The sequence below is a fragment of the Schistocerca piceifrons genome, chromosome 2, assembly GCF_021461385.2.
Source record: "Schistocerca piceifrons isolate TAMUIC-IGC-003096 chromosome 2, iqSchPice1.1, whole genome shotgun sequence".
NCBI lineage: Eukaryota > Metazoa > Arthropoda > Insecta > Orthoptera > Acrididae > Schistocerca > Schistocerca piceifrons.
The window spans coordinates 241,423,423-241,450,145 of record NC_060139.1 but is presented as its reverse complement, the minus strand read 5'-3'; the positions used below and the strand labels follow the sequence as shown (position 1 = coordinate 241,450,145).

The 26,723-nt window shown below is 39.4% G+C and overlaps 1 protein-coding gene across 1 annotated transcript in view; it reads right to left on the bottom strand.

Moving 5' to 3' along the window:
• Positions 1–26,723, bottom strand: part of LOC124777637 (juvenile hormone acid O-methyltransferase-like) — a 124,418-nt gene that overhangs the window by 34,901 nt on the left and 62,794 nt on the right. The window contains exon 4 of the mRNA XM_047253112.1: positions 8,842–8,974. Coding sequence (XP_047109068.1) covers positions 8,842–8,974 — 133 coding nt within the window. The remainder of the gene's footprint in view (positions 1–8,841; positions 8,975–26,723) is intronic.

Genomic DNA, 26,723 nt, shown 5'->3' with positions numbered 1-26,723 from the left:
GACATGTTGCATAAGAATCAGTATCTTTCAAACCCATACAGCCCCTCAGAACTCATCCGCATATGCTTAATCAAATTACCTGAACATTTACGGCATATTATTTTAGCAGGACGTTGCAAAGGCGACATTGAAGCTTTTCAGGGACTGTTACAAGAACTGGAAATTGACACTGACAATCGCGGAACGTGCAAACAGGAGCACAACAATTACAGGTCACATGCGTCACATTTCCGTGATGACAGAAACAATAACTGGACACGACAAGTCTATTCTTACAACGCAAATTGTGACCAAAACAGACACCACCCATATGACGACCACTGGCAGAGTAATAATAGTTACAGAGAAAGATCGCGTTTCCGTAGTAATGAATATGACAGAGATTACCTTAGGTACGGACAATATGGGAACCAAAACAATTACTATCAAGGGAGACAGAATAACTTTAGACGCAACGGTCCAGCGCACAGTTACGATTCCGGGAGAAATTCTCCACCACATGACCGACAAACAAGAAACTATGTAAACTACCGACATAACGACAGACCTGAATTTTATCAGAACTGGCGGGATTCAAACAGAGCAGGGCACTTTCGACAACGTGAATTTGTAGAAGCTAGGTCTCCTAATCCCAATAACGACGCGCGCCAACAAAGGAACAGACAATGACTCGCACCGCAGGCAGCCACCTGTGCCGGATGGCTCAGAGAAAAATAACACAGACGCTAACCTTGAGAAAAGATTTAGCATTCCTTACCGACGTATAAAATCAGTTGAAAGTCTGTGTACTAGGAAGAGTAAAGGTTTACGCCACATTTCACATGTAAAACCGTTTATTGAAAGATAATCTGCTTTTTAACTTTGTCTTTGTCATATAACTTTTCACTTTACGTTACTAGTATGCTTTGTCAGACTTAGAATCAGTTAATATGCAACAATGTTTGAAGTTAAATATCCAGTCAAGAACCAAGAGAACTTATTTAAACAGAAATTACGAATGCATTGTTATTGTGAACAGACGACACAGTGTTATTGTGTGTGTACATCCTTGCTTCTTAGTTGCACGTTTATGTAACGACTATAAGGCTCACATACTTAGAACATTTACCAGTACTGCTAATGAGATTTTAATGCAACATTTTGGTTTACTTGCAAATACATTATGGATTCAAGGTGCTTTCTGAGAGATACCAGGTGACACAGTGGTTAGTTTATTTGACAGCTACACGACTATATCACGGCGCTACTAATGTGTGACACAATTTACCTTGTTGCTTTTGCGGTGTATCTGTTTTATATCTGCACAGTTTTTCTGAATTCTTCTGGAAAGTAAAACATGTTTTAGTAGTAACTTTTGTGGTATAGCGACAATGAGACAGCCTTTTTCGTGGCACAACAATACGTTACTGTACAGTACTTTCTTCATCACGCCAATAAACATAATAACTACGATATCTATTCGCAAAGCATTTCACTTTTGTTTATCATGAGGTAAGTACATTGACTTCTGCAGAACTTAGCTTTCGGAGGACGACAACTATGACACTTCCACAGAGATTATATTACAACAAGACGCACAGTTTAGCGCTACAGTACACATATTTGAGTGATTAATTTTATACTTAAAACATTTATTTTTAAAGGTTTTTGAATTACAAAGAAAGTTTTCCGTGATACATTTTATTCCATTGCAATAATCCGTAACACCTGAGGGTATAATTACATTAATCCTCAGGGGGGTACACGCCTACTTTGTGTACTATGTGTTTGGCAAGCACAAGGAGCCCTAGCTAATATGGTATTTGCTTATACAACTTTACACATCGGTACCATATTTCTCCAACACAGAATTACACAGCTATCTGATTATTTGACAGAGAAACAAACATTTTTTTTCTACATCAGTGACAGATGTTTACGTAATTACATCGTTGTATAACTTCACACTTACGAAATTGTATTTTGTCTGTACTTTGTGAACTGTTCATATTTTTTCGGAACCATTGTGATACTATGAGAGCGTTGAATGATATATTTGGTATGGGATCATGATTTTTGAAGTGTGTTTGAGGCAGATGACACTTTTGACATGAGCAGAGAATTTTTTTAGGTTTTGAAATTATTGGAGGAAGCTACGACGATTTTGAGAGTTGACTGAGGTGTTATGATGTTATTATCACGATGACTATGTGTATTATGCTGTTGCGGTATGTTTATGATCAGTAAGCTGAGTGCTATATGAGTTATTTGATTATGCTACATATCTGTAATGATGAAATATTGAAGAAGTGTCGAAGAATAAGGTAAGGAATAATGAGTAGTGGTTAGGGACTCTGGTTTGTGAAAAAGGTTGTTGGAAACCAAGAATCGTACTTTAAGAGTTATGAAATGTGTGTAAATGCGTGAATGTATCACAATGCAGGCGAAAATTTTTTGCACACTGTTATATTCATAGGATTTTGTTTCTAGACATTTGCAACACAAATTCTCGACCGGTGAAATTTTTTTATATGAGACTGTCACCTTAATCCAAACTGGTGTCGTAAATATTTCGGTAAGAAAGTTAAGTGACCACCTGCACCTAATGCGTCGTGGGCACCCAGCTGGGCGACAGTCGCCTTGAAAAAAGCCATTAGCGTGTGCCTTCCAGAGGCACAGGTGGAAAAAAAAGGGAGGCCAATATCCTCACTATTGACGTTCCTTTGTAGAAAGCATCGGAAAAACGACACGGTCGAACTTGATAACATATGATTACACTGTGGAGCTTTTAATTTATGATTTACTGAAATGCCTAATGAAATGACGAGAAATATTTTTATGCCTATACACCTGATTATGACTACTGTCTCTCTAGTTGAGAGATTTTTCTACTAACTTATGAAATGCCTAATGACTACTGAATGATGTTCTTATGCTTTACTTTGTACATAGTTGCTTATTTCATTTGATATCTAGTTTCTAGCTGCACTGCAGCATTGGTTAAAATAAAATTTTATAAATGTACTAATATAAATATTTTCTGTCTACAGATCGAGTAAATAATATTTTTTTCAAAAAAATGAGGGAGCACAAAATGACATTTACCTTCACAGGAACTGCATTCATAATTTTCTTTTCAATTACTTGGTAACTTTTTGGTAGAATAACTTCTTGTGGTGCACCACTTTAATTACATAGACATTAAGATGTGAATATACATTTCCCTTGTCTGCATTGTTGTCTTTAGTGTACTATTTTTTCTGCTTGAGCTATGTCATATTTAGGCATTTCATTTTCTGCTGCTGTTTGCCAGGCATCGTGCTACTGAATTTTAACTTGTGTTACTCTGCTAAGCCAGATTTATTTTTCTTGTTTGCTGCGCATTGCCTCATATTGGTTGTAATGTTGAATTGCTTGGTAATTTAGATTTACTGTAGCTTGCTTTGCAAATTACATTTTTTTCATTGCTGTTTGTGTTAATTGTTTTATGCTGTTGCATTGCCTCGTCCCTTCGTTTAGCATCTGAGCTCAGTAGATTTAAGTTAGCTTAAGAGGGGGTAGCCTATAAGAGAATGAGTTGCGATGAATTTGAAGAAATGCACTGAGAGGTTATACGAGAAAAATACAGAAAGCATGCTTGGATAGGATTTCTTTGGCTGGAGCAAATATCGAAATAAGACGAAAGATCTGTGGAATGAAGTTTTGGGTTGGACTGCAGTACCAAATGTTACACTGAAAACAAACCTTGTCCTTTCCTTTTGTATTATTATGCTATGTGTTTGTGTACCCTTGTGTATTTGTGTACTTCCTGTCTTTATGTGTTTATCTGATAAGACTTATGTTGTAGAATTTTTCTAGTACTAAGCTACATTCACTGTGATGAGGAATACTGTTATCCTCAAATATAATTTGCGTTTATAATATGTTATTTACTTTGTAAAGATGTTTAGACATTATTTATTCTGTTCTGTTTTAATGCTCATGTGTAAAGTTGATGTTTCGAAAGTTATTCTATCTTTTATGTATGTACTTATGTCATAATTCCTGTAACACTGATGTATATGTTATTTCGATACAAATGTTATCTGTACTATTACGTTCTTAATGATGTATTTTGTACCTTTGTAATTGTATTTTCATGTTGTAAATTTATAGTTGTATAGACACCAGTTCTTCAAATTAAGTTACATTTCACTGCACACGTTTCTGTTGGTCATAGTATATGGACAATATGTGAGAAGTAGGGACTGTTAGTGTTTGCACATGTGTTAATAATTCAGCAAGGGACTGGATAACAGCATTGCTGGTTCTAAGGACAATTCCAAACACTTTGTGAGTGCACAAGTGGTGGTTTATGGACTTGCTATATTCTCTGCAAGACTCTTCGATGGTGATTGTGCACCTGCACAGTCGCAACAGATGGCTGCTGGCCATTTCTACAAGGACTGCAGTGGGTCTGCACCTCTGGTGGCCCACCAATACCGTAATCTCTACCAGGACTACAGTGGGTCTGCTCTGTGATGACCTACCTACCAATATTCTTCAAAACGTCGAATGACTCTGCTGTGGGTTTGCTATGTTGTGGCCCATTACCTGTCAACATGTCAAGAGTCAGCACTGTCATTCCGATGGAAGGACACTACTTCTTCAAGACTGCATGGAAATCCACTACTTCTGTGTGCATTCTCTTTTACTGTTCAGACTTTGCAAAAAAAGAAAAACACTGTAATTTTACTGTGATGAATCAGGACTGTCTTTATAGACTGTGAGAAAATTTTAGCTTTTGACCAACATTGTATCAATAAGTGTGTGCATTTGATATCTTTGTTATTGTAATTATGAAAAATTTTATCAAATCATTATTGGCCACTGCCCAAAACAATTTGTAAAATTTTTTGTGGGGAGCATGGGGGCTATGTAAGTAGGCTGTTTAGGTTTTTTTATTGGTAACGCCAACGCTGTATGAAAATCACTGGCTGTGCTGTGTGCAGTCTGTGGCTGCTTTGCATTGTTGTAATACTCGCCATTATAGTGTTGGGCAGCTGGGCTGTTAACAGCGCGTAGCGTTGTGCAGTTGGAGGTGAGCCGCCAGCAGTGGTGGATGTGGGGAGAGAGATGGCGGAGTTTTGTAATTTGTCATGAACCGCTATATATATTATGACTATTAAGGTAAATACATTGTTTGTTCTCTATTAATATCTTTCATTTGCTAACTATCCCTATCAGTAGTTAGTGCCTTCCGTAGTTTGAATCTTTTATTTAGCTGGTAAATGTGGTGCTCACTGTATTGCAGTAGTTCGAGTAACCAAGATTTTTGTGAGGTAAGTGATTTGTGAAATGTATAGGTTAATGTTAGTCAGGGCCATTCTTTTGTAGGGATTATTGAAAGTCAGATTGCGTTGCGCTAACAAAATATTGTGTGTCAGTTTAACCACAGTCAGGTATAATTGTTCAAAGGGGACGTTTCAACAGCAATGCCACTATGTTGAATAATGCTTTTCGTGCAGCCACAGGACGTCGTGTTACGACTCAAACTATGTCTAATAGGCTGCATGATGCGCAACTTCACTCCCGACGTCCATGGCGAGGTCCATCTTTGCAACCTCGACACCATGCAGCGTGGTACACATGGGCCCAACAACATGCCGAATGGACCCCTCGGGATTGGCATCACGTTCTCTTCAACAATGAGTGTCGCATATGCCTTCAACCAGACAATCCTCAGAGACACGTTTGGAGGCAACCCGGTCAGGCTGAACGCCTTAGACACACTGCCCAGCGATTGCAGCAAGGTGGAGGTTTCCTGCTGTTTTGGGGCGGCATTATGTGGGGCCGACGTACGCCGCTAGTAGTCATGGAAGGCGCCATAACGGCTGTACGATATGTGAATGCCATCATCCGACCGATAGTGCAGCAATATCGGCAGCATTTTGGCGAGGCATTCGTCTTCATGAACGACACTTCGCGCTCCCCCTGGGCACATCTTGTGGATGACTTCCTTCAGGATAACGACATCGCTCGACTAGAGTGCCCAGCATGTTCTCCAGACATGAACTCTATCCAAAAAGCATGCCTCGGATAGTTTGAAAAGGGCTGTTTATGAACGGCGTGATCCATCAACCACTCTGAGGGATCGATGCCGAATCGTCGGTGAGGAGTGGGACAATCTGGACCAACAGTGCCTTGTGCCACGACGAATACAGGCATGTATCAATGCAAGAGGACGCGCTACTAGAGGTACCGGTGTGTACGGCACTCTGAACTTCCACCTCTGAAGGTCTCGCTGTATGGTGGTACAACACGCAATGTGTGGTTTTCATGAGCAATAAAAAGGGCGGAAATGATGTTTATTATTGATCTCTATTCAAATTTTCTGTACTGGTTCCGGAACTCTCGGAACCGAGGCGATGCAAAAGTTTTTTTGATGTGTGTATATTGAGAGGCCAATGTCAAAATACCCAGACTTGTGAACAGGGATCGACAAGAGGTTCGTGAAATTACAACACTTTTTGCCCAAACCGCCTGTTTCTGAGCCAAAAATATCCTTTTAGATTGGGAAGAGTTACCCCAATAAAATATAATACCATATGACATAAGCGAATGAAAATAAGCAAAGTAGAGTAATTTTCTTTTCGAACGACTATCTATCTGAACACCTAGAAATTTGAACTGTTTCACTAACCATATGCCCGTCCTGTGAAATTAAAATGTCAGATTTTGTTGAATTACGTGTTAGAAACTGTAAAAATTGAGTCTTACTATGATTTTGCGTTAGTTTATTTTCTACAAGCCATGAACTTATGGCATGAACTGCTCTATTTGAAACCGAGTCAATGTTGCAGATAACATCCTTTACTACCAAACTAGTGCATCATCAAACAGAAATATTTCAAAGTTACCTGTAGTACTAGAGGGCATAGCATTTATATAAATAAGGAACAGGGGTGACCCCAATACTGATCCCTTGGGCACCCCTTACTTGACTGTACCTCACTCAGACCCCACATCACAGCCATTCTCAACACTGTGAATAATGGCCTTTTGCTGTCTGTTGCTAAAGTAATGGGTGAACCAATCGTGAGCAATTCCCCGTATTCCGCAATGGTCCAACGTCTGGAGCACTATTTTGTGATCAACACAATCAAACGCATTAGTTAAATCAAAAACTATGCCTAGCGTTCGAAACCTTTTGTATAACCCATCCAGTACATCACAGAGAAAAGAGAATATAGCATTTTCAGTTGTTAAACGACTTCTAAAGCCAAACTGTACATTTGATAGCAAATCATGTGATAATGATCAAATATCATTACATCATTACATGCACAGCCTTTTCAATAATTTTATCAAACACTGATGGCATGGAAATAGGCCTACAACTGTCTACATTATCCCTTTCCTCCTTTTTATAAAGCGGCTTTACTACTGAGTACTTTAATCTTTCAGGAAACTGACTATTCCCAAAGGAAAAATTACAAATATGGCTAAATACAGGGCTAACATGTGCAGAAGCCAGTCTGATGGTCGTGGATCACAGAGGGAACACCCAGAACCATATCGGACGGAAAACGGAACGGCAATGTTCCATAAGATTGCAGCGAACGGGTGCTGACCACAGAGGGATCGCCTGCAATCGCCGGTGGAGGGGGAAGGCCACAGACATAAATACTGGATCAGGTCCACTCTAGGAGCAATCTCAGGTCACACATGATGAAGGTTACGAGCTACTTTACCGAAATATTGTGCAGGTACGACGCTGATATCCGGCAGAACACCTGACGACCCAAGATGTCATCAGATCGCTGGGAAACTCTGAAGAGTTACAACGTTTTGGTATTTTATTGACCATGTAAAGAAGTGAAGGTGGCTTTCGTAAAAATTAGAAAAATTATCGGACTTCGAGAAAAATAAGTGGCTGCAGGTTCTAATGAATGTCATATGGCCGGCCGGGGTGGCCGAGCGGTTCTAGGCGCTACAGTCTGGAACCGCGCGACCACTACGGTCGCAGGTTCGAATCCTGCCTCGGGCATGGCTGTGTGTGATGTACTTAGGTTAGTTAGGTTTAAGTAGTTCTAAGTTCTAGGGGACTGATGACCTCAGATGTTAAGTCCCATAGTGCTCAGAGCCATTTGAACCATTTTTGAATGTCATATGCCAACAGTAATTACCAACAAATGGCTTTTGAAACGATCGAGAACCAAACGAAAAGCTTACGTATTTAATTTCGTCCCTCTTACGGATAAAATCTATTTTCTCTTTTTTTTTTTTATCCAAAACGAAGGACGGTATTCAAATACGAAGGTCACAATATGGAGTTTATTTTTTATGCTTCAATGAAAATTCAGTCTACACACGTAAATACTACGCACGCTTCGTATTACAGCCCAGCGACAGCGATCAATAAGGACCTAATCGCAAGAGAACAATAGTGTATCAGAGCTAGATAATAAGAGAGCTAAAGAACAAGAGGGTTTTTCTCACACCTGTACGTCGTTTTATAATATTCTAACAGTGTTCCATTGCGTAATTTTTATCCCAGTACTAGTTACAAGGTTCATTCATCGCTACATTACATTGATGTTTTTATCAATAAAATTAAATGTTGCTTCACTTAAGCGTACCAGAAGCTGTCATATAGTAAGGGTGAAAATTCGTTATGTCTGGCAATGGCGCCACACACACTCCACCTACGTCCCACAATACACATTTATCGTTCATTCACAATTAGATGGTCCATAAATTCCCTGTAGTCGACAGATGTAGTTTAGACTGCGCAAGACATCTGTAAATGTTCTGGCAAAATTATCGTTTTCAAGATGTAAAGAAATAAAAAAGAGGGCGCTGTTAGCACCGGTACGTTACCTCCATGTACTGGGTCCAGCGTGGATCTTTCACCATTTCTTCGTATGCAGCGAATAACGGCATGTTAGCTATTATTGTAAACACAGCTTCTCCGCTTGGCGCCAGGAGTTTGTGCATATTCTGCACAACACGCCTGTGAAAATAAGGAAACAACCATTCGCTATGACTGTTGTAATCTCCATTAGGTAACTTCTCTGTATATGAAGAACTGCCATGGTGCTGTTGATTACTGACTTATAAGTACAAAGTAAGTTCAACTAACCTGAACATTCTCAGTGTCAGTATTGGTAAATCAGGAGAAAGATTATATGTTTTACAAGATTTTTCGAGACATAACATGAGGTCAGAAACAAAAAATTTACTGATGCCTAAACTATCCTCCATGGGCACCAGTGTCGGGCTCCACAGCGGCAGCTGAGTATCTCACCTGTTACTAGTGAGGTAGCCATGTAGCCTGATCCCGACATGGGGTTCACACCTCTTTCTGCCTTGGTAGTACTTACTGAATAGTGATTTCATGAGCTAATGTGCTCTCGGATTATTAAAAAGGAGGGTACGATAAGAAACCTTCATTTGTTTTCCTCGCTTGTAATTCGTGAGTTAATGTGGACTCGGATTATGTACTACTGGAGAGCTGAAAGGAAAATGTTCGCAGTGGTTCGTTCCTGTGCAATAGGTGGAACGTATGCCTGGACTTTTTCCTTGGAAGTTTTTTGCTCGGCCACAGTTGCTCGCACAATGTTTTGACCTTGACGTCGACTGTGCTACGCAGACGTCCAGAACCTAGTCTACATGTGTGGAAATGGTCCAAACCATTGTTGAAAGCAGCGAAACACCACTGATGCATTACGTCCAGCATGTGCAACAGTTCATTGATACGTCCATCCAGATTCCCACAATGCGACCTCATTCAAATGGCCGAAGCTGTTCTACCAGAGTACGTACTCTTCAGTGGGACATCGTTGTCCCCTAGAATGAATGTTGTAAATATTTTACCTCTAAACTCAGCACGGTTACTGCCCACAGAGGGTGCCCAGACGAGACTACCGAGCGTTATTGATAAGCGATGACCATGACAAATGAATCATTAATACTACAACGTCTCAGTAAGTACATATTACAACCTGGTGCCCCTGAACAGATTGTTTGAGGGTGTTGCATTTTTTTCCGGCAGTGTAGGTTTTGCGGAGTTAATAGAGTCAAGAACTACAGAGAAGTTACCAGATTCTCCTTCATGCTGTATTACGCCGAAAGCAGCCACAGCCTCGGCTATTCACCCCAGCAGCTCCAAAGCTTGTCTCACGTGTCCCTTGTAATTCACCGACGCACTAGCGCCTCGTGTTTGCGCTTTTCTGACTGTAGCAATCAAGCCGCTGAGGCCGCTGGTCACGATAAAGAAGTTCTGTTCTTAAGAACTCCGAGAGTGGGGAAATTTTGCGAGTCATGAAATAAAGCGTAAGCTCCGCGTCGCACGGCTAAGATTTGGCTCTCTGCGTTGGTGCCAGGCACAGCTGTATTTGCGGGAATTCTTTCCTCTCTGTATTGTTGTTGGAGCTTCAAAGTAAATGGTTATCGAAAGATATGATTGTTGTCATTGGCCCCTCGATCTAAACCTTTCCCTGAGGAGATGTTTTTCACTTCTTTACCTGTGTTATATAGCATCGCGTGTTCATGCTTTTCGAAGACGTTGCAGGACTCCATCCCACAAGCCAGTTGGGTTATACGAAATTCAAGTGGAGATCCACTAGCACATTATCTGGCCACAAGCTGCCTTACTCACTCGCCCAGCTGCACAGGACAAAGCACTCTATGGTGCAACATCTCAGGTAGAAACCCCTTCTTTCCCAGTAAAGCCGACCGGGGTGGCCGAGCGGTTCTAGGCACTACAGTCTGGAGCCGTGCGACCGCTATGATCGCAGGCACGAATCCTATCTCGGGCATGGATGTGTGTGATGTCCTTAGGTTAGTTAGGTTTAAGTAGTTCTAAGTTCTATGGGCCTGATGACCTCAGAAGTTAAGTCCTATAGTGCTCAAAGCCATTTGAACCATTTTTCCCAGTAAAGACTGCGTAAGAAGATTCCTGACAGTTGGCAGTGCTGTTACCAACTTCCAGCTGTGTAGCACTTATAGCAGCAGGCGAAAAACATAGTGGTCTATATAGTGCGACAACACTGACGCGATTCCACACAGACATTTACAAAATCGCGTTATGTGATTAGCTGAGACAGACATCCAGTCCACTGCAACTGTAAGGGATATTTTGATGTTCACTCAGTTACAGATGTTACCCTGTCATGATGAATGATACAGCGATCTAGGAAATGTGGAAAACCTTTTCTTTATTTCAGTCCATGCAGGCAAACAAATGGTCACAGATGATCAATTTCGGTAAGCAGAAACAATTTTCATAACTGAATTCAAGGATCAAGATAAAAGTAAAACAGAGATTGAAACACGTATGTAACGCAGCAGCGATGGCGAGGCATTGCAGCGTCTCTGACCAGAGAGCCTTTTATCGTAGTTAGTCTGCGCTTGACCGCGCGAGTGTTGCGAGCAGTTCGCGAGTAGTAGTCGTGCAGTGCAGTGCAGTAGTAGTCGTCATGTAGAGCAGTTCGCTAGTTGTCGCTATGCAGAGCAGTACTCTGTCAGTAGTCGTTGCGAGCAGTAGCTCTGTTCAGTTGCGTGCAGTATGTCCGTAATAGCAGTCGAGTGGAGTTGTGTGTGTGAGGAGTCGGCGAGCGTCGACATGGCATTCTGGTCAAGAGGCTAAATGAGGTATATTGTTAAGTAAGGTAATCAACAGATAATATAAAGTTTATTTATTGTAATTAATCTCCAACAAGTGCCCCAATAATAATTTTGATTTCAAAGCAGTTTTTACAAACGATTTCTTTCCACTTCCCTTAAACAAAAGTTTCAGTCAAATTTAAAAAAAAAAAAGAAAAAATATATTATTTGCAATGCATTTCCTCCAAGCCGTGGCGAAGAATAAGAGCAGAAATTTGACATCCAGTTATACTGAGGTAAGAATCTAATTTTGATTTTTTGCACAGGGCCAAAGACCGATATTTCGGTTTAATTGAATTTTCTTATCACTGAATGGACTTTAATTTTTCGTGAGGAATTTATATTTGAGTCAGATTGCTAATTTTTGTTTAATTGTCATTGTCAGTAGATTCCATTGTGGGAAAGTTACACTTAGCGCAATGTCCATTAGCATTCCTAAATATTGTCATTACTTTAAAATTTCGGTGGGGAGGTTACACTTGGCGACACCCAGTCCAGGATCGTATTTCGTTGAGAGTCTTTTGAAAAACAGTCAGATATCTGCTCTTATTTCCTTAGTATAATTAGGATTTGGCGCTACGCTTTTACTAATCTTGTGACTTTCTTTCTACAGGTCAACGGCAATTCGTTGCTCTGTTGTATTTGTTTGTTGCCTTTCTGTATTTGTGCTTATTTCTTTTGTGAATAATTGTGACGATTGTGAAAATGCCGCGAAAGACTGTGAATAGTGTATCGCGAGGTATTTTGAATGAAATTACCGACTTAAACAGCGTGACCGATAGTAATTGTGACACGCAGTGTGATGATGACAATCCTGCGTTCACTAACAATCAGTGCATTACAACCATTAATAATGACTTTTATTTTAATGATGAACAAACGAACTCAATTGTCTCTTCTGTTAATTTGACGACAATTGATGACGCGGGACGCTCCATTGTAATGAGCGCTACCCAGCTTAACACAACCGGTTTGGAAAATTTAAGTAACGTACAAACAAATTTTTCGAATGAAAATGGTCAGTGTAGTGAAAGTACGACGGATTTATTTAATTCCGAAATAGGGACTGACAGTGTATGTTTAACTGGCAAACCTTTTTGTAAATTACAGAATGACCAAATGGTCACGCAAAACGAGACAATTCCAGATCGACCATTGACTAGCACAGAGAATAGAAATGCTAATTTTGAATCGGATCCAATTATGGCATTTTTGCGGCAAAATTTCAAACAGTTTAATGAAAAATTTAATAAAATTGATGAAAATTTCAAACAACAGAACGAAAAACAAGACAAACTTAGTGAACAGGTCAAACAACAGAACGAAAAACTTGACAATAATGACGAAAATCTCAAACAACTTAGTGAACAGGTCAAACAAGATAATGAAAAACTCAAACAACACTTAAATGAAAAATTAGACGACAATTCCAGACAGCTTAGTGAACAAATAAGAGCCGTTGCCGCGCAGTGTCAAGACACTAAGGAACAGTTGCGCACGGAAATTGAGGCTTGTTCACAAAAAAATAGCGAAGAAATTAAATCTGTTGCGCAAGAATTAAGGGAAATGCAAACAGCCGCAACAGAAACACTTAGAGCGGAAATTAGTACAGTCGCTAAACAATGCTCTGAAAAGGCTACACAATTACGCGACGAGTTTAAAACAATGACAGCGGAACTTTCGCGCACAATGGATGAAAAGATAGACGCAAAATTCGAGCAACAAAACTCTCAAATTAACGAACGTCTTAGTGTTCACATACAAAACAGTGATACGCGTTTCCGTAAATTTATTCAGGATCAAAACAAAGTAAAACGTCAAGTCATGGAAACAATCACGGCTCAGAGACAAGAAGACAAACGTAAAATGTTCGCGAAAGCGAAGACATACGTGGACAACAATATTGCCACAGTGTCCGACAAAATTAATACCATAGAACAGTTGAACGCGGAATTACGGGATGAAATTTCTGATCTTAAATCAAAAACAGATACACACATAGTAAATATCCAAACAGTGACCGAATGAGTCGAACAATTAGAACTAACACAGGATTGCGATGTCGTCAAAACTGACGTTAAAAAACTGAATGAAACTACGAGTAAATTGCAAAAACAGATTAATGCCACTGACACTAAAACCGATGATCAGGCAAAAATACTGACTGAAAAATATGATGAATTGGCCAGTCGTATTGATGCTATCGAAAGTGCTAATGACAATAAATCAGACGATACTGCACCGATTTCATTTAACCAAACACCTGAATTTCAAAATTTACAGCAGACAATTAATGAGATCGATTCGTCTAATAACACTTTGCATAGAAAATTGTCGAGTTTACAACAAGAAGTAACAGAGATGAAAAGTATTTCAGTTAATAACGCATCACAGCAGACGCCACGTTACGAGCATTTGTCAGACTCACGCAGCGCGTATCATGTGAGCAATTTACAGAGACTACGAGACGTAAAATCCGAAAAGCCACGCGACTTAAAATCTGAAAAGCTACGCAACTTGAAGTACGAAACGACACAGACAAACAGATTCACACACAAACCCGAACGTGTTTTCAAATTCAATGACGAGAACGTTGATTATAAGCAATTTGCATTTGTAAGAAACTGTAAAGAACTTAATAATGACAGCGTACAGGTACACGCTTTGCACTGTATACGACAATTTATCTTTGTACATTCACCGCTACTACCTGTAATGCAGAAACTAGCTTTGAACCAGATGCGACAATTTATTTTTGTATTTACAACAGCATTGCCTATAATGAAGAAACTAGAATTAGCATGCAGACAGCAATTTATTTCTGAATTTGTACCGCCATTGCCTATAACACAAAAGCTGAAATTTATTTGCAGTGCGTAAATGACCTCAGGGGATTCATTACGCTTTAATGAATATGTGCCGTAGCGAGCATAGGGCCCCGAGCTGTAGTAGTGCTGTTTCATCTTTAGTTTTCTGCACTGCTGCCTTCTCTTCTACTATCCTTTATATCTATCAAAACTGCTCTTTAACTATTGCTCTATCTAGGATTAAGAATATGTAATGAAAACCCGATAAGACAAATTTTTACCGAATGTGACAATTTTCATTAGGCACTCCAGAATCACAAGAATTTTAATAACAGATAAAATCGTAATCATCAGTATGTACAAAATTTTCGGCAGTCGCAACCACATTTTAGTAACAATAGAGGTATTTCACAACAACAACATCAAAACCAGCCGGTTAGCATACCTAACCAACAATGGAATGCACAAGGTCAACCAGGCTTTAATGTTCCGCCGCGTGCACGTATAGTCCCAGATCCAACAAATAGTAACGCATGGCAGCAAAGAAATAACTACGTACAGACAACACACCATTTCAATTCGTATCGTAATGCGCCGTATAGAAATTACTATCATGACAGACGTAAAAATAACGAGCACAATTTTCAGCGTACATTTAATAACAGTCGATCTTTTCAGCAGCAAGAACATCAGCAACAACATATTATCACGAATGAAACAGACAATAGGTGTCATCTATAGCGTAACACGTCAGTAAGAAATAACAGAGCAGTTCAAATAGTCGAAATGCCACAGCATCCTCCCTTAAATAATAGCACGTACGACAGAATTTGACCAGACACAGTGCAGGTTGCATATTCCAGTAACGTAAGCAATAATTTTGACACGCAGAATCCTCTTCACGAAAATGTTATTAATTTTGACGCCATCCGACACACGTTTGCATTAAGGACAGAATTACGACGTATGTAGACGATATTCTTATTGCAGAAGCTAACTGGTCTGAACACAATGTGATTTTAGAACGTCTGTTACAAACATTTCATGCACAAGGACTTACAGTTAACCTCAGTAAATCGCATTTTTGGCAAAACTTCCATAAAATTTCTTGGACACGTAATTTCAGCAGAAGGCATTGCGCCTGATCCGGAAAAACTTCAAGCTCTACGTGACATTAGTGTTCCTACGACGAAGAAACAACTACGCAGTTTTTTGGACTTAATTAACTTTTTTCGTAAATTTATTCATCATTCTGCTTTAGACACGCCTAGACTATGCCAATTAACAGGTAAAAACACTATTTGGTCATGGGATAAGCAAGCACACTCTGAATTCATGAACCTGAAACATGCTTTGTTGAATGCTCCACTCTTATCGCACCCAGATCTTACTAGAAATTTTTCCATTGCCACCGACAGTTCATACACCGCTTTAGGCGTACACATTTTCCAGGAAATTGAAGAAAATGGTTCTACAGTAATTAAAAACATCGCATTTGCAAGTCGCATTCTGTCACCTGCTGAGCGAAATTATTCTGTTACAGAACTGGAAACATTATGTGTTGTATGGGCTTTTACGAGATTTCGGCATTTTCTTTATGGCAGACATACCACCGTTTACACAGACCACAGAGCGATACAATTTTTACTTTCGGCTAAGTTTACTCACGACAGATTAAGTAGATGGAAACTTTATTTACAGGAATTTAATTTTACAATAGTTCACATTACCGGCACACAAAATGTTATAGCAGACGCACTATCGCGTTCTCTGAGCAACAATCAGCAAGACGTAGCAACCAACTTCTGCAAAGCAAATTTCGGTGTCATGTACATTCAGCAAGTTGCATTTGAAAACTTTATTTCATCGTCATTACAGGACATAGCACAAGAGCAAAATAAAGACAATGTGTGGAAAGAAATTAAACACCTTTGGCAAGATAAAAAAAATGTTACGATTAGGAACCATTACACTGTACGCAATGACAGTCTGTTTCGCCGCTCTCATCCTGACAGCAACAATTGGTTATTATGCATTCCTGACGAACTGGTTAACAAATTAATTTGGTACACTCATTTAAGTTACGCACATTACGGAGCACGAAAATGTTTTCTTATACTGAGACAGAACTGTTATTTTACCAACATGGAGAAACGTATACGACGAGTTTTAGCGTCTTGTAAAATTTGCCAGAAAGCTAAATCAGTCACCACTTCACATATTCCTCCATTATATCCCATTATACTTGTTAAATTAAGACATATGGCCGCAGTAGATATTTTTGGTCCGATTCCAAGAACTAACAGAGGTTTTTGCTACATCTTTGTCGCTGTTGAGCTCACTTCAAAATTTGTTTCTTTCACTCCATTACGCAAAGCTACTGCTAAAACTGTTTCGAAAGCATTTGTAAAACATTTTCTATTTCATGTAGGGCGTGTGATGAAAGTAATTTCTGACAATGGATCTCAATTTCGTAGTAGCGTATGGACACGCATGTTACGAGCCAGAAACATTTCTCCGATTTATATATCCAAGTACCACGCTTCTTCGAACCCCTGTGAAAGATTAATGAAAGAAATTGGTAAACTGTGTAGAATATGCTGCCACAAAAGACATATTGATTGGGATACACACATACTCTCATTCCAAGATGTAATTAATTCCATTCCAAATGAATCCACTATGCTATCTCCGTCTGTTATATTGAAAAACGTTGAACCACCAAACAAAATTAAAGAATTAGTAAACTTCCCTAAATGTCGTCGACTAAGACACCACGAAATAATTGACACTGCGCTGAACAACATCAAACGTGCCGCAGAGCGCCGGAGAAGACAGCAAAAACAGGTTTGTAGACGCCGAGACTTTCAGGTTGGACAGAAAATATTAGTACGTACACACTATTTATCCAGCAAAATAAAAGGTAAGTACAGTAAATTTGAACTTCTATACGCAGGTCCATATCGGATTCGCAGCATCCCTCACCCCAATGTTGTACACGTCGAAACTTTGAGAACCAGAAAATCGAAAGGCAATCACCATATCTCAAACATTAAACCGTTTATTGAATGAAGACACTTTATGATTCAACACACTATGATGTCATTTACTAATGCAATTATTTCATCTGACTAATTACTGATGATTATCGTATTTTTTCTTGGCAAGTGCCCGGCAAGGTAAGGTTAGCAGGTAGCTTTTCTTGTCGTTACACATCAGACCGTGCACATTTTCCATATTTTTTGTGTATACGATTGTATTCCAGTTTTGTTTGTATGCACTGTAAAATAGTTAAGATATAACACACCAGTGACTTTGACATATTTTTGCGTTATGACATCTCAACATCGTGACTGTTTTACATTTTTTGCTGCTGCATTGTGATATTCTCTGTACATTTTGGCTTTGAACACTGTCAATGTCTTTGACATATTACGTTTTCTGTCATGTTATGCTGTATGGTTAATTATGTCACCATAAACCAGTCATTATTTAGTGGGTATAGGACTTAAATGCAAGACATTAATCTCTGTCATCAATTTCAGAAAGAAATGATGCGTGTAAGAAATAAATTCAACAGAAACGGGAATTTCACCTATGGAATAAACGAAAGGAGATGCAACAACTTTATGAGGAAGAGTAAATGGATCAGGATTAACAAGCATTAACAAGAATATACTATACTCATCGTAGAATAGCAGTCTTAACTAATTTTTTCTTTCAGAATACAAGGTGATTGATGCAGGCTGTCAGACAGAACTACACATCTTAGTTTTAGTGATGAAATATGTTAGAGTTAAGGAATAGTTATGTAATGAGTAATGAAGTGATTTTTTTTTTGCAGATGATAATGAATGCTGATGAATAATGATGAAGAATATGCTGTTATGAATAATGAAGTTTTTCTTTACAGGTGATGATAATAATGAAGTTATGATAATATGGATAATGAAGTTTTTTTCTTTACAGATGAGGATAATGTTGAAGTTATGTATTTATGCTATGTAGTTATTTAAGTATTTGTTGCAGTTTGTTTTGACAGCAGGTGTTATATTACATAGTAGGATGACGGAAAGTTTTGGAAAGGACAGCTATGGAACACATTTTATACACATTTCACTACTTGTTAATCTGAAGTTCACTACTTTTCAGCATAGTCTGCGTTTCTTCTTTCAGGTCAATAATCCATTTTGTGTATTTTTTCCAGGAGAAGTTTTTCATGATACTTACTAAACCTGTTACTTATTATATCTGTTCTAGTACTTGCATTTTTATTTTTTACCCATTTGTGTATCGTTTATAAATGTGATCACATATACTGCCTTGTTACATAACCTTGCTACAGCTGACTCATGACGAATGACGTTAACTATCCTCATTTGCAGCAATAGGTCAAAAGCAAATAGTATTATGCCTCAGCAGTTAATTATCGATTCCAACGCAATACATTGCTAACAAAAAAAAAAATGTATTACCAGTCCCACATAATGTCACTAGTTTATGATAATTCTGAATAATACTGAACAGCTCTGAATAGTATGTCACTTCAGTAATGACTTCTTAATGATACAAATATATATATATATATATATATATATATATATATACAAATATATATATATATATATATATATATATATATATATATATATATAATAATGCTTTGTAACTGGCTAATAACTGCCACTGTTTATTGTAATGAGACTACTTATAATGCCCATGATTATTAATGCTATGACTGTAATTAACTGATTTTAATAATGACTTTGTAATGATCTGAATACTACTGAATGAGGAACACTGTTTATTGTAATGAGACTACTTATAATGCCCATGATTATTAATGCTATGACTGTAATTAACTGATTTTAATAATGACTTTGTAATGATCTGAATACTACTGAATGAGGAACACTGTTTATTGTAATGAGACTACTTATAATGCCCATGATTATTAATGCTATGACTGTAATTAACTGATTTTTAATAATGATTTCGTAATGATCTGAATAATACTGAATGATGAACAATGTTTTATTCTATTCAATACTTGCTGGCCACTGAGTGCCAATAATTAATGTCACTCAATGAATTGTTATTAATTATGCCATTAATTAGCTCTTGTTTTCAATGTTCATACTTTGTAATTGGAAATGAATGTGACTGTTTAATAATGCTTTGTAATTAGAAGAAGGCTAATGATTCTTACTAGATTGGAATGACAAATGATTAATTAACTGTAATTAGGAAAAAGCTAATGATTATTACTATTAAAATGACAAATGATTAATTAACTGTAATTAGGAAAAGGCTAATGATTATTACTATTGAAATGACAAATGATTAATTAACTGACACATAATTAATTAACTATGCTATACTTTGTAACCGGAAAAGAATATGATTCTTACTATATTGAAATGACAAATTATGCTATGCTTTGTAATTAGAAGGCTAATGAATCTTAATTACTGTTTAATAATGCTTTGTAATTAGGAAAAAGCTAATGATTATTACTATTGGAATGACAAATGATTAATTAATTGACACATAATTAATTAACTATGCTATACTTTGTAACCGGAAAAGAATATGATTCTTACTATATTGAAATGACAAATGATGCTATGCTTTGTAATAAGAAGGCTAATGAATCTTAATTACTGTTTAATAATGCTTTGTAATTAGGAAAAGGCTAATGATTAATACTATTGGAATGACAAATGATTAATTAACCATGCTATACTTTGTAACTAGGAAAAGAAGATTACTGATTCTATGTAAAACAATTCATGAACATTTTTCTGTAATACTACATACTTGGTACAGAAATGTTCAATAACTGGGCTATGAATGCCACAAACTACTAATGAAGACTGTAATTGTCAATATTATGTGACTTAATGTCCTTCACCTCATGAGCTAACTACCCTGAATTACTGCAATATCCATTTGTCCTGTTTATCCCAGTGATCATGGAGCACTATATTTAGTTTTGCACTAATTCTACGTTGGTGTGCCTTGTAAGAGCGTGGTGTTGACACGACATGCTGTCCACCACCGTGAGCGATGAAGACATTATTATGGTCCCACCGTTTGGTGTACCTAATATACTGCCAAAATAAAAAAATGGAATATTACTACGACAATTCAGTGTCTTGGCTACACTGATAAATTCTGATGGGAAAAGAACTGCAAATTGTGTCACTTGGTGTTGTACTTCTGTGGAAAGATATGGACTTTCAGAACAGCTGTGTGCAATCTAAAGTGCTACAACCATGATGCAATCCTTCCCTTTCCTATCCTAATTCTTGTCACATAGTGAAAATCATTTTTTTGCTAACATCATTTATGTTCGTGGGTTATACATTTTTTTTCGATTCGCTGAACTCCAGTGCGAGTACACTTATGTCACTGGTCGACATGATGTTTTGCCATTATGTTTATTTGTTCTGAAAATGCTAAAGACATTTTTTCAGTGCGTGTGCGCTTTGGACATGATTTTTTTTTGCCATTATGTTTATTTATTGCCAAAATGCTAAAGACATTTTTCGATTTGTTCTCAAGTACAGTATATGTACACTCTTGTCTTTTATATTGTATATACATTTTTATTTTAATGATATGTTCTGAACTACAGTACATGTGCACTTATGTTAGGTGTTAATATGTTTTCTACTGAACTTCAGTGCTTGTGCGTTTTTTTTTCATTTTTCAATATGATTGTACTCATTCTGTATATTCAATACTTCAGTGCGTCTGCACTTATGTCATTTGTTACTAATTGTATGTACATTTCATCATTTACTGATATGTTCTCAACTGCAGTGCATGTGCACTCATGTCACTTGTCAACATAATATTTTTTGCCAGTCTGTTTATTTGTTCTGAATATGCCAAAGAATTTTTTCAGTGCGTGTGCACTTTGTTATCTGTCAAATAATTTGTATACACATTTTTCTGATTTGCTACTATGTTTTGTACTCACATTTTGTCTTTGTCTGATATATTTTGTACTTAGTGCGTGTGCACAACATTTACTTTATGTACTACATCTAAATATTCTGTAAATTGTAGAAGTTTATTAATTAGAAAAAAAAAAAAATTTGCCGCAATTGGCAAGTCCAAATGACTCACCAACGCTGCCAAATTTTTGCCCCCCCAGTGGAGGGTTATGAAACACGTATGTAACGCAGCAGCGATGGCGAGGCATTGCAGCGTCTCTGACCAGAGAGCCTTTTATCGTAGTTAGTCTGCGCTTGACCGCGCGAGTGTTGCGAGCAGTTCGCGAGTAGTAGTCGTGCAGTGCAGTGCAGTAGTAGTCGTCATGTAGAGCAATTCGCTAGTTGTCGCTATGCAGAGCAGTACTCTGTCAGTAGTCGTTGCGAGCAGTAGCTCTGTTCAGTTGCGTGCAGTATGTCCGTAATAGCAGTCGAGTGGAGTTGTGTGTGTGAGGAGTCGGCGAGCGTCGACATGGCATTCTGGTCAAGAGGCTAAATGAGGTATATTGTTAAGTAAGGTAATCAACAGTTAATATAAAGTTTATTTATTGTAATTAATCTCCAACAAGTGCCCCAATAATAATTTTGATTTCAAAGCAGTTTTTACAAACGATTTCTTTCCACTTCCCTTAAACAAAAGTTTCAGTCAAATTTAAAAAAAAAAAAAGAAAAAATATATTATTTGCAATGCATTTCCTCCAAGCCGTGGCGAAGAATAAGAGCAGAAATTTGACATCCAGTTATACTGAGGTAAGAATCTAATTCTGATTTTTTGCACAGGGCCAAAGACCGATATTTCGGTTTAATTGAATTTTCTTATCACTGAATGGACTTTAATTTTTCGTGAGGAATTTATATTTGAGTCAGATTGCTAATTTTTGTTTAATTGTCATTGTCAGTAGATTCCATTGTGGGAAAGTTACACTTAGCGCAATGTCCATTAGCATTCCTAAATAATATTGTCATTACTTTAAAATTTCGGTGGGGAGGTTACAAGATATGCCAGTTACTGTATCCGCCTAGTAACGGATTCCTCAGCACACCAGGCAGGCCGCGTGGGCAACTGCCCCACAAGGAGGACGTGCACAAAAGGTTTTCATCAAAAGAAAGATATTTTCCTTGTGTGGCCTGGGCTGTTTACCACAGAGCTACACGTGGACTCCACAGTGTCTGGGCGTGGCAACTCACCGACAGGCAGCATGTCTGTCGCAGCAGAGAGCGCTGTTGGCCGGGCACTACTTTGCTAAGCCAGGTCACGTGCTCTCGCAGCGCCACGCGGATGTCCATCCAAACCCGACTCTTTAGGCCACCACCGTTACTTGATAAGTCTGTATATCCACCCCCCCCCCCAATTCCATAAGTCTCTCCAGATTCTCAAGCACCTTGCACTCCGCCTCACCTTCCATATAAGCCTCCCGTCCCCCAAGCGGATCCTCTATGACCTGATCCTTTCCCCCATCTGTTCCTTTTCCACGAACATATCCGCATGCTCTACACCTCCCGCCGACTTGATCGCCCTTGATCGCCCCCATCCCCTTGTTGCTCCTCTCCTCTCCAACCCCCGCCCACTGCCATGCCTTCACCCTTGTGTCCTCCCGTAACCTCCACCTCTACACCCTTCCTCTCCTCTCCCAAAGTGGCTGCTATCAACTCCCCCTTCCGGATGATGCCCTCTCGCCCTCCATTTATCCCTCCTATCAACTCTGATCCTCACCTCCCCCTCCCCCTCCCTCCCTCTATTCTTTTCCCAGGCTTCATTTCCCCCTTCTTCCATCCTGTTTTTTCCCCACCTACCCCCTCTTTTACCCCATTCTCTCCCCCGAGTCCTTTTGCTTTTCCCTCCTCTGCCTTCCCACTCCTTTCCGCATCTGTCCTGCCCCCTCCCTTTTACGTGTCCTCTCCCTTCAGTGGCCCTCTTTTCCTTTTCCTCTCCACCCCTTTTCCCCCCTCATCGGCCTGGGTCCTTGCCCCCCCCCCATCCCCATCTGCCATCATGTCTTCTCTATGGTGCAGTTTTAAGTGAGTGTTCCGTCTTGTGTGTCCCCTTTCATTGTTGCGAACAGACACTGTACTATCGCTAGGTGTTTTTTTAACTCTTGTGAACAGAAACTGGACTGTCACCTTGTTTTTTAATTGTGCCTGGCTCATTACTACGTGTTTTAATCAGCATCACCAACCCTTTGTTTTTTATTTTCGCTTCGCCACTTTTCGCCTTGTTCCAGTTTTAACTAGTCACCGTTTTGTCACCCGTTTATATTGTTTTACTATCTCCTCATTATCTTTTTAACATCTGTTGGCTGTTGAGCGGCATGTTAGTCAATTACGCCCTACGCCTCAAGTCGGCAGTACCAGCAATTACGTCCGGTCGCATCAAAAGTTGAGTTCGAGTGCTACCAGGTGGCAGTACCAGTAGTTCCGTCTAAGTGCTCCAAGCAGGCAGACCTGGCGCAATAACGTACCGCGTCTTCACGCCACCGACTCTGGTGCTCATCGTGTAAGCATGTCACAGACAAGATCACAGGAGAGCTATTTCTGTTGAATGTAGCTCTTTGGATATTCATTCAAGGATATTGTAATAGAGTTTCGTTTTGTAACTAAAGGCATTTCTTCTAAAGTGCCTTCAAGCACTCCTCAGTACGCGGATACTTCACCAGCAGTAGATAATGTTGCAAGAATTTTGTATGTTGTAGCTTGACATCACCTTGCTAACATGCAAGTACGTTTCTGGACATGGGTTCCTGTTCAAAACATTATGTACGCATGTATGTAAACTTTTTTTACATTGTAAATTCAAGGGATAATCAATAGGTGTAGCTTACCATGGGTTTCTGTTTAATTCTTTAATAATATTCACTAGATAGCCCCTAGCATGAAAATAAGCACCAGATCCAGCTTCTACAACACATTTTTATTGTTTTTCATTGTTGAGTGTCCCTTCTGCCAACTAGAGTGTAGCTGTTAACATTGTGTGCCAGTAGATTTCCTTAAGTTTCTTATAGTAAATCACTTATTATGTAGGTATATGGATAGGGACTGTGTCTGTTGTGTGCGGATGCAGCAGGAGTTGGCCACAGTCCAAACACAGCTGGAAGCTTTGTTGGGCATACTCAACAGGCTCCAGAGTGCCACCTTGAGGTGCAGTGGGGATGGGGTGCCTGGGGCAGCTTCTGCTGTTCTAGATTTGCAGGGGGGGTGGGGGGATGTCACAGCTCTCTGTCACTGAGCCAACCTAAGGTGCAACTGAACTGGCCAGCCCACTCTCACCTCAGTGTGGATGGCAGACTGTGTCAAGGTCTAGAGCCTCAAGGCGAAGGCTGCATGGGGGATGCAGGCTCCTGCCAAAACCCATGCACTTTGCTAATAGATTCAGTGTGCTATCTGACTCTGGGGGAGACTGAGCTGGAGCAAAATGCACCTTCTGCCACTAGGCCACTCCATCTGCGAGGTCTGGACAGGCACGTGGGGATAGGGTTTTATTAGTTATTGGGAGCTCCAATGTTAGGCGGCTCAGGGTGCCCCTCAGGAACAAAGCGGCTAGGGCGGGGAAGAAGTGCAAAGTCCACTCAGTGTGCTTGCCGGGGGGCTTTGTCCAGGATGTGGAAGAGGCTCTTCCGGCGGCTATCGAGCGTGAGGGGTGCAGCCAGATGCAGATTGTTGCACATGTCGGCACCAACGATGCCAGTCTTCGAGGTTCTTAGGAAATCCTTGGGTCCTTTCGACAGCTGGCTAAATTGGCGAAGGCGGCCTCCATCTCTCGAGGAGTGGAAGCCAAGCTGACGATTTGCAGCATCATACCCAGGATGGATCTGGGTCCTCTGGTTTGGAGTCGAGTTGAGAATCTAAATCAGAGGCTAGGACGGCTCTGTGACGAAAATGGTTGTAGATTCCTCGACTTACGCTATGGGGTGGAAGGGTGTAGGGCGCCCTATACGTAAGGGTGCACTATACGCAGGAAGCAGCTACATGGGTAGCACAGTACTTGTGGTATGCACATGTTTTTTTTTTAGATTATGTTCCTTCTCACGGGAAACAAACCGTTGGCCCGAAAAATTACCAGTTCATGACACTGATGTGGGTGTGGCAACTGTAAAAATCGTTCGTTCGCCTGAATATGCTAAATCTCATGTTAGTAAATTGTTGAAGTGTCCGTAGCAAGGCCCCCGACTTACTCTCCGAAATAAATAGTAGTAATGCCAATATCGTATTAGGTACCAAAAGCTGGTTGAAACCAGACATAAATAGTAGTGAAATTTAGAACTCAGATTGGACAATGTTTAGGAAAGATTGGACTGATGCTATGGGAGATGGTGTGTTCACTGCATTTAAAAGCTATTGAAACGCAGTTGAGATCGATGCTGGGTCAGACTGTGAAATAATCTGGATAAAGCTGTCAATCAGACATGGATTGACCATTGTATTAGGATGTTTTTATAGACCACCAGTATCCGCAACAAACGTCGCAAAACGTTTCAGGGAAAGTCTTGATTACATAGGAAACGAATATCCAAGTTATCCATTAGTTATAGGTGGAGACTTCAATCTGCCGTCCATTGACTGGGAAAATTATACATTTAACACGAGGGGCAGAAGCAAAGACTTGTGTGAAGTTATTCTAGGAGCGCTCTCAACATACAACCTTGAGCAGTTGGTTAGAAAACCAACTCGAGATGGGAACATATTAGATATCTTGGCGACAAACAGGCCTGATCTTTTTGAGGAAGTTAGTCTAGAAGAAGGTATTAGCGACCGTAATATCGTGTTGGCTTCTACGTCAGTGGAAGTTGCAAAAAAAACTCAAAGAAACAGCCTAGAGTTTTCTTGTTTGGGAAAGCAAATAAAATTGTCATTAATGAATATCTTCATAGTCAGCTCCAAGCATTCACGGCGGGACACAAAGATATCGAGCATCTTTGGTCGGAATTTAAAGGTATTGTCCACCTCGTGCTAGAGAAATATGTGCCTAGCAAAAACATAGGGGAGGAAAAGGATCCACCTTGGTTCAACAAACATATTAGGAAGTTGCTGAGAAAGCAGAGAATTTTACACAATCGTTTTAAACGTAGTCCCTGGCCCGCTGACAAACAGAAATTATGCGAAATGAAAGCAGCTGTCAAAAGGTCAATGAGAGATTCTTTTAACGAATTTGAAAGCAATATTTTATCTGCAGATTCTAAAAATAACCCCCAAAAATTTTGGTCGTACGTAAAATATATTAACGCCATAAATAATTCAATATCTTCTCTTGCTGACAGTACGGGTAATGTAGCGGATGACGACAAACAGAAGG